At 40.0% G+C, this 9,938-nt stretch overlaps 1 protein-coding gene across 3 annotated transcripts in view; it reads left to right on the forward strand.

Moving 5' to 3' along the window:
- LOC138258457 (RING finger protein 145-like) overlaps positions 1 to 7,999 on the forward strand; it is a 70,022-nt gene extending 62,023 nt beyond the window's left edge. For all 3 annotated transcript variants that reach the window (XM_069205955.1, XM_069205936.1, XM_069205983.1), the window contains exon 10: positions 1,532 to 7,999. In XM_069205955.1, coding sequence (XP_069062056.1) covers positions 1,532 to 2,365 — 834 coding nt within the window. In that variant the 3' untranslated portion in view covers positions 2,366 to 7,999. The remainder of the gene's footprint in view (positions 1 to 1,531) is intronic.
- The last annotated feature ends 1,939 nt before the right edge of the window (positions 8,000 to 9,938 follow it).

Consider the following 9,938-nt stretch of genomic DNA (forward strand, 5'->3'; position numbering starts at 1 on the left):
GAAGGTTGGTGCTTTTCTAAAATGAATTAAGTCCATTAATCGTCCGTGCTATATTTGGTTTGATGCACTTGCACTGCTCCACGAATGCATCTGAGGATGCTAATTTCATTTTTAGCCTCAAATTTTAAATACCTTCACATTTGCTGAATGTTTTTAAAAAATTTCAATTGTATATTTTGCTTCTCTATTTATATACACTTTATTAATCTGTTAATATTATTTAATTTTCTAAGCAGTTTCAGACTCCCTGAATAGGCTGTATATCTTTGGCCTTTAAATGTATTTAGAAATCTCAGTTGAAGATGTATTTGTATCAGATTTGGCGACAATGCTCTTGATCCCCTGGAAATGTGAACCAACTCTGTGCGGGTAGTCACATACTGCTTATTCTGAGGCCCTATTATAGGGTGGGGAAAAGTCTAGTTTGTTCTTTCTGAAATCCTAACTAGTGCTCTCTGTAGGTTTGGGTGGTATAATTGTCAGGAGAGATTTTCTGCCTTTGTCTTTTATTTCTATTATTTTGACATACGTTCTTTGTAATATTGGCTTCCTTTTCTGAAGGTGACTTCCCCTCATCTTTTGTTTTGCGGTTTAAGTACCTGTTTTCATACAGTAGTTGTAGAATTATTTTTTTAATAGCATCTGTTCTGTTCGCTCAGAGAGAAGTGTTTCAAGTTCCTGTTTCAGGTCCTAATATTCTCTGTTGGTTTCTTGTGTTTTAGCTTCATACTTGGTCATTTTACTCACAATTTGGTTTGAGCTGATTATTTCCCTAGTTGGCCTCCGATTTTGTAATGTTGCCTAACTTCTGGACATGCGTGCCACATTTTCTCCCAGGATGGTCTTTTTGCATTATTCTTTTTAAAATAAAGTGTATTGTGGTTTTAACGTTTGATGACAAGAGGGTCCTTCATGAGGAGGCTGTTCATCTCCTTTGATCTCTTGCGTACAATCTCTGCCCGTTGTCCTTTATTGTAAGGATCTCTTGCGTATGATCTCTGTCCATCGTCATTTATTGTATGGATGTGCGAGTGGTTAAATGATGCCTTAACAGTGTGCCCCACTGCAGATTGCTGGCTGTTATTTTTAGTTGAGATGCTTTTGATCCCTTCACTAATTTTCAAGCTTGAAGACCATAAACCTTGTCTTTTGATTGACGCTGACATACATCCTGCCTCTGATCACCAGCTATCTGTAAACTGGTAATTCTAGTTCATTGTACAATATACAGCGTTGTTCATCATTTGACTTTTTAACTTTCTAATGCCCATTGTCGCCAGTAATACTGCAAGCACTGACAGTCCAAATGTCTGGTTTTACCTTAAAGAGCACACTGATCTGCTTTTTGTCTTGTATGTTGTCTAATGAGTTTTGCTAAACATGCTTTAAGGCAGGGCTTTGTATCCCTTCTGCACAACAAGTATTTAAATCTACTGTTTTATTGTCTCTTTGTGTACTGTGAAATCAAGGTGTGCCCATGTTCATTGACTTCCATCAAGAGTTGACGATATTTTGTGCTTGATTCTTGCAGGAAATGAGTGTTGCCGTGATCACTATCTGCGGACACTTTTTCCATGCCGGGTGTCTCCGCAAGTGGCTGTATGTTCAAGATACCTGCCCCATGTGTCATCAGCAGGTCAACCCGCCGTCCCCAGAGAGGGATCATGGAGAGTCCAGTGGAGAAGATGAAAGAGAGGAGCCAGTAGCAGAGCTGGAAGCCAGTGGGTCTGAACCAGCCAGTGGGATGGTGGGCGCTTCAACTGAAGACTGGGAAGGGCCTCCTCCTACAGCTGAAAATGTGGAGTTTTCCGCAGAAAGCAGCAAGGAGCCTGGCGTCCTGGAGTGGAACGAAGATGCTGCCACTTTACAGGAAACGGAGCCGCATCATAATCTTGTAAATACAGATCTGTGTAACAATGGTTGCGTACAGTGTACCCATAGCGCTCCACAGCGAACATCTGTTGGGTTTACTGGCTTGATTAAAATCTCTCATGAGTTTTTAAATGAAGAAACTGTGCATCTTGAGGGGGACATACCTGCTGCTGGAGAGGGCAGTATTTACAGGCATGATACGGGTATGCACCAAAAATGCAAGAATAAATTGCCTTCCAAAGATACCTTTAGTAGAACTCAACCAGGAAACATGGAAACGGGTACTTGGGTTCAGAGTGCCTTAAGACAGACTGGGAATGATTGTTCTGAAGATGCACTGGGCCTGGAAAGGTCCCACAAGGAACATTGTGGCAATAGGGCATCAGTTCCAGATGCAAGAGGAGCTTGGGTGCAAATGAGGGACCTTGAAGGAGTGACAAATAACTGTATTCTGCAGAACACCAGACAGCACAAAGATGATGATCCTTCGTAGCACTTACACCTTTCTTTCATGTCAACCTCTTGTCTTTCTCTTACGATGGACACAAGTGAATTAAATATGATGACCTGGACGTAGGATGAGTTGTGTTCCCTCTAAACAGAATACCTCTTGCACACAGACAGGAGACAGAAGGGATGGCCCAGAGTTCTGAAGGAGCCTTCTGTAAGTGTGGGCAGGAGAAAAGAGGGATCTATACCAAGTATTTCTCATGAAAGTTACAGCCAGGTTTGCTCTGTCCTTCTGTGTTTGGTAATAGGAAGAAATTCTAATGATGGGAAAAGGTAAATCGTGTTGTAGAGGTGAAACTCCAGTGTCTTTCAAATTCTTTCCTGTACGGATTGCTGTCCTCTTTTTATTTTTACGGAGGCTAGTGCTGAAGAGTATGAAGAATGCTTTCAATCCCATCAACCTCCTGCCGTTGACCCCCAAAAACAGAACCCAAAAGTTATTTTTATATATCTAAATTAGACAAAAAGAACATAGTTGTTGCAAATTTTTGCACTAGCAATGTCTACCAACACAGATATAGTTCTAGATGTGGAGCCAGTAGACTGAGTGTCTCTTAATATAAAATTTCCTCTGTATTTTTGTTTAAATTATAGTTTTCAACAGGTGGAGCCTCTTAAATGCAGAATAAAGTATTGTAGCTATACGTATCGGACCTAGGTCTGACCAGTATAGTGGGCATGTGCTAGAAGATCGATCAAAGCTTGATGGCACGAGATATCTCCCACAGTTGTTCAGTCAGTGTGGTACATCACTCTGCTTGTGCAGTGTCTTATCAGCCAGATACTTGTTTATTTAATTTATATTTCAGATACTAGTGTTAGTAATCTACTGTTGTCGAACAGGAGTGTTCACTGCCTTCATGGACTAAAATTGGCCTGCTGTGGTAGAATCATCCTTTCGATGCTAAAGTGATTTACTGTCTTGGATGGATTTTTACCAACAAAAGGTCCAGAATCGTGTTTGGCTCTGCTTATTCCTTGTTTGAGTCTCCGTCAAGTTATCATTTCAAAACTACTCTACCGCTCAGTAGGAGATGAAACAAACATCTGCATCATTTGTTATGACCATTTTTGCGTCATTGATTGCAGTGTTCTCTTCTGTGTCTAGTTTTTGGCTGTTGTTTGTATGTAGTTTTTATGGCTGCATTAGACTGGTGCTTGCATAGTTTGAAAGTGACCCACAACTGTTTGTTGTACGCCTAGAAACTTGGAAGCATTAAACTGTTGCTCTGACTGAGTGATAATTGTGCCAAAAAAGATAAAACATTTTAGGGAAGAGTTATGGGCTGGTCTTATTGCTCACAAATTGCACCAGCTCATAGTGTTTGTTTGCTATTGTCACTTTCCTTGGCTACAGAACGAAAATGTAAATTTGCTGTACTTGACTTCCCCTACTACCACATGGCACCCGGTCATCTTGGTAGAGGGTAGGAGTAATAATAAGAAAGCACTTTTAAGCTTGAGTACTGGTCAGGCTTTATATAATCTTGTGACAATTGAATGGTTTTGTTAGTTAACAATGGGTGAAAAGGGAGCAAAAAAAGTAGTTATTTAATGATGGTTATTTTGAATTCAGGAAGAGTTAGCAGTTGTATACATTGAAGACTAATGAAGGTTAACGGGGGACTGAGATTAGACTGAGGCCACTGAGTGTGGAGAAAGCAGAGATTTGGGTTGCTTGAGAGTAGTGGTCCTTTACATCTGGTGAAGGTCTGGGGAATTCAGAGGGTGGCTGAATTTTAAAAATGAGATCTCACTCAATCATATATTGTGTGAACACCATTGGATAATGTTTAAGACATGGATTTCAGAGTCCGCTTTTCCAGTTTTCTGAAATGAAGGGTTTTAAAATGTTGAATTTAAATCAGACTGCCTTCCTCATCTTAGAGACAAAAGGGTGGTGGTTAGGTTTTTGTTGACTAAAGCTAGTATAATGTTTTCTTTTTCTCGGATGGTAACTAATATAAAGTATGGGCCACTGTGTTTGTAGTGCTGTTAATTTATCAACAAGGTCCCTTGGCAGTCTGGTACATTTTACATGCCCTGCGATGTATTCTCCACAATTCACTGTTTTGTAGAGCTGCGTACTAAATTTGAGGCAAATTGTTAGATGGAGAAAAGTCGTCAGGATGGCGCATCTTGATGAAACTGAGAAAAGTGATGCAAGTAGGCGGAAGCGACCAGTGTAGCGCAGCGCCCGAGCAGTGGACCATGAGGGAAAAGACTTGAGCGTGAATTAAGTTTAGGTCAGCATCTCCTTCAGTTACGAAGATGTTTTCGTGTTTGTTCAAAAGAAGCCCTAAAAATCATGAAAACCTAATCCAATAATAATAGAACTAAAAAGACTACACACCCCAGTGCATAAATCCATGCTCTGCGCTGCAATGCAAGAAGGAAATGCTTTGGTTGCTTATTTGTCTGTGGTCTCTTGTCTATCTCCAAAAGTCCTGTATATATTGACAGTCTTAATTTAAGATGCTTGAACTGGAGCACCTGTCATTTCATCTGTCCAACGGTGCACAAGTTGTGCTTTTGACACCTGCGTGGGCTGCTATTAACTTAACATGGTTGACCAGTTTGTAAGATCTCAAGGGAATAACTTTGCCCGAGATTGGCACTTGCTTGCAAAATCACGTTCTCTTATTTTGTCCCCTGTACACAATAACAAATGAGAGATATCCACAGATACATATTTTTTTATTTCAGGAAGTGTGGTCTGCTCTTTAAAATAAATAAATACTAAATATTATAATGGAGGGAGCGACTACATCAAGTTAGGAAAGGGTAAGCTTACGAAGGCTATTAAACACCAAGAGCAGTGGTTTCCGAATCTTTTTTGCAGTAGACATGGCCGTCTAGCATAGTCTTCACAAGTAAAGCCGAAGAACACATTTTTAATCTTCAATCCTCTCCTGAACATCTGTGTGATTTTTTTTATATATTGTTAAATTTCCCTGTGTTTTGGGTTATCTTATAAGCAATATGCTGAGAAACAACGGGTAATTTTTGCAACTGTGTTAATGCATCTTGATAAAGGTTTGGCTTCATGTAACATCCTTTGTCTGAACGGTTATACGGAGACTGAGGAGAGCAAGAAGTATATACCCTAGTATAGGAAGATTTGCTCATTAAATACTTTTTGACTCCTGAAAGTTTTTTCATCAAAAGTGACATGCCTGCTTCTTAAAGTGGTCTCCAGCAATATAACTGCGATTACAGATACTGTGTTCCAAGTCTCTAATTGTGTCTGAATAAAGGTGCAGATCTCTCCATTCAAGAGCAATTTAGTGAGCAGTGCTGTTGCAAGAGTAATTTGAGATATTGCAAATCGACGTATTTTATCTGGGAAATTATTTTTAAATGTTTCGGCTGCCGTCAACCACAAACACCTTCAACTGCACTTTTATTTCTTAACAATGAATATATTTTATTATTCATTAGTTTAAATAAACTTTGATCACTTTCAATTTAACCATACATATTTAACAGTACCAGTCCTAAAATACCTAATACAATCCATATGTTTTCAACACCTCAGTTATTAGAATTATTAATCAGAACTTTCACATTTATCAAAAACACTTATCCTACAATTATGTTAAACGGTCCTTGATTCTAATTGTATTTTCTCCTCTTAGTTTTGCTTAATATACATTTTGGTTCACTGCTTGGTGTACTGAGAATTCAAAATATTAAATAGGAGGAGTGATGAATACACATTTTGAGCAATCCCAGTCTGCTTCAGTCGCTTTGTCAAATACCTTTCTTCAGAGATGCAGCAAGTTTTCAGGGTAGGTTAAACACAGGAGACACTGATATTCACCAAAAGTAGGCATTGAAATTAAATCAAACTACAAGTCTTATAAAATAAATATTTGAAAGTATCTTCTGAATTCAATTTGCAATGAATTTGAACAAAGGCACATAAAAAGCCAGACCCCCTACTCTCGACGCTGTGAAACGGCTGGCAGTGGTCGCAATAAGTGCTTGACTAGAGACTCCATGAGCAGGTAACCCTTGCGGCTGATGGATCCATACCTGGACAATAGCTTCGGGTCACGGAGTGCTACTTGTGTGCTGAAACATTCTAATGGTTGCACTTTCAATTCAATTGTATTAGCTAACATAAGTAGACTGCTTCAAAACTATTTTATTGTGTCACTGTTTGTGGCTACTATTTGTATACATAGGTGTTGCGAGTTGAGAGGAAAGGTAAAAAAAACGTGCAGTCGGGGCACTCTCCCTTTTAAAGGAGTCAGTCAGTTCACACAGGATTCAAGATGAAGCAGGATGCCTGTTAAGTTGAGGGTATACTGCCCGAGCATGGCACACTGAAAGGTATTCTTAAATTTGAATATTAGTAAAATAGTTTGTTTTTGCAACTAGGTCCATAAATTAGAAAGTGGCAGGTATGTGAACAGAAATAAATCAAAAGTACGTACATGAAGGTTTAAACCAATCTCTGAACCCTAAACCCGCACAGTAATCATTTTAAGATGTATTGCCTTCTGTTTTGAGTGTTAGGGTAGATGTTTCTTTCCACCGTCAGTGCTTTACTATGCAAGGCACTGGCTTTCGAAGATGCGCAATGAGCTGAGATGCGCGATCTTATTGCATTCAAGAGTAATGTATTATGGCTCAGTATTCTCGAAGACCCCCTGCAACCCTTGAGGTAGGCATCCTTTGAATGCTTTAGCCACAGTATATTTCTGAACCTGAGAAGTGAATGGTAGCTAGGGTTGGGCTTCAGGCTTCCACCTTCACTGCTGTGATAGAAATAAGTCTGTTAACAAAGAACATCAGAGTAGAGCTTGAAAGAGGATCGCCTCTGTCTTAAAGTCTGTCAGAAATGTTAAAAACTGGTAAAGCTGATTCTTAACATGAAAGATCAGGTTCACATTAGGCTGGAGTTCCTGCTTCACAGTTACTGCTTCTGCTTTTTTCTATCTTCTCATTAGAACACCTCTGTGTGCAAAATAATAGCCTAGTGAATTTTTTTTTGTTTTTCCAAAATACAAGATAAAACTCAAAAATGTTTTATATTGTTATCAGCATGTCTGTAAGCATGCCTACCTCCATATTTCTGCAGTGTACTTAATGTGGTGTTTGTGTACACCTTATGTCCAAAACAGTCTGATTTGTTGTACACAGTTATGCCTACTGCCCATCTGAAATTGTCCTGCAGTTCATGTGTCTCAGGAGGTGGGAAAGCAAAGGTTGTAGGACCAGCACAAGAACGCGTCACCATTTATGCAAGTAGGATGGACGCCTCCTGCCTTATCCAGTCTGTCTCAGTGGCATCATTGTTCAAGTGGTGCCCTAAGTCTACCCGCTATGCAAGTATTATTCAGTCGGATTATTGTGTAAGAACTATTTCACTCAAAAAGCTGAAGTGCCTTATTCTCAAAAACTAAGTATTGTGAAAATCCATCAATATACACTGAAAATTCCCTGTTGACTGACTTGGATCCAGTCTTTATGATGCCAAAATGAGAACCCTGATGTAATAACGCTCTCAACTCTTTGACTCACTAACTTTGACAATCTCCCGCACAATGAAGTGTAACAAGAACAATTCTTGCACATTTTTTGTTAAATAAATGATTTTGTCTGCTCAGGTCTTGAATATTTGTGAATCCTAGTTATGCTGCCTTTGGTGCTTGGTTCTTGTTTGTGGCTCTATTCAGAACTAAAAACGCTTGTTACATGGTTTGCGTTCCCATGGTTCGAAAAGCCTCCCTTTAACATTACAACAAGCTCAACTACATGTTTTTTGCACAGATCCAGACTTTTCATTTACAATCTTGCATGTACTACCTTGCGACTGTGTTGTCAACTGTGCACATGTTGTAGTGGCATAAGCATTTTTAGGTTGGTCTTATGAATGCCAAATCCGATCATTTAAAAAATAGATATTCATAGGGGGGACTCTTTGGATTTGGAACAGTGTTATTTCTTTTGTATACCATTTGACCAAAACATGCTTGCATGCTATTTGCATTTTGTTTTAAAAAGTGAATTCTTAAGGCATCCATGTTTAGGTTAGTGAGCATCATTTATGTTGAGGTTTCTGCTTGTGAGCCTGTTTCTTTATTGGCGTCTGTAGGTATAGGTAACATTAGATGTTTTATTTGGACCTGTCTGCAAAAGGCTGTGAGTGAGGAAGGTTATCCTCATGCCACACCTGTGGCCATCTGTGCAAACATCTGCATTTTCATGAAAGTGTTCAATGTATGTCAACTGGCAGCATTGTTTGGAATTACATGTTCCTGCCGGAACTCGGTCAGGGTAGAGCTGGTGGTGACATGTTGTAATTTGTAGCAGCACGTGCATGTGTGTCAGTATTTCTCTTGTGAGCCTCATCTTTGCTTTTGGCTTCAGCAAGCCCTCTCAGACCCCTGTCACACTCCGAGGAAGGGAGGACACTGTGTACAGAATGTTTCGGAGAAGTTTCAAGACCCTAAACCATAACAAACACTCCCATCATGCAGTGATGTGGGTTGTTGAAGGAGACTGCTGGAAAAGGAAGGTGCTACCAGAAATGATGACTTTTTTATTTTTTTTTATAATAATTAATCCTTCTGATTAATAGCCTTTGGTATTTTGGCAGTGAATGCCGGAGAGGCTTTTTCTTCGATGAGAAGCTGCCAAAAAATACCATGTGATACAGCTGATCCTGCAGGTCTCATCATGCCAAGTGCTGTGGGCAAAACACTCAGGAAGATGTTGAATCACAAGTATAAATCTACTTGTCAGGGCCAAGGGTAGGACTCAGAAGGAGTAAAAGGAAGCTGCTGTGCATGGGTGTGGTGAGGGACATGCCCCCGACCACAATGGACAAAGAGGAAAAGCCTTGAAGATCATCTTCAAGAAGTTAGCCACCTAGACCTTGCCGTCCAGGTGTGACAACGAAACTGGAGGACCCTTTTAACCAAAGTGCCAAGGACCTACATTAGTAAATGATAGTACTGAAGAAAACTTTTTTTGGCAAAACAAGACGGTTGATCCTTAGAAATGAGGGCTACAGGGGTGCTTTGTGATTTCAAATCTTTGGAAGGCTCTGATGATCACACTAGAAGAGGGCTTTGTTATGGAACATCAACTAACTTTCCTGTTACTTCATTTCCCAAAAGATTGACTTTAAATCCTACAAGGGTTTAACAAACTTCACTGCCATAATGTGCTTGAACATGTTCAATTTGCAATTGACTGTACTCCTGGCTCATTGTTTGGGGCAGATGAAAGCCATCACCCCAGAGCGGATGTCAAGATGGGTGAGGGACAGATTTCAAGAACACGCAGAATGCCTGTTCTTGACGCTTATCAGGCCGGAAGTGGGCGTCAGTTCACGTGTTTACAAAGCAATACTGCTGTGACAACCAGGACTAACAGGAATGGCATTTCACTAGTTCAGCGCTGTAGGAATTTTTGTACTCCACGTCCAAGGATGCGTAAAGAGTCAAGCAACAGACTGACGTGAAGGTGCAGGGATTGCTCTTATGTGCGGCTCTGCTCTGTTACTTCTGGGGTTGAACTAAGCCACTGTTGGGCCTCAT

Source organism: Pleurodeles waltl, chromosome 1_1 (assembly GCF_031143425.1).
Source record: "Pleurodeles waltl isolate 20211129_DDA chromosome 1_1, aPleWal1.hap1.20221129, whole genome shotgun sequence".
Taxonomy (NCBI): Eukaryota; Metazoa; Chordata; class Amphibia; order Caudata; family Salamandridae; genus Pleurodeles; species Pleurodeles waltl.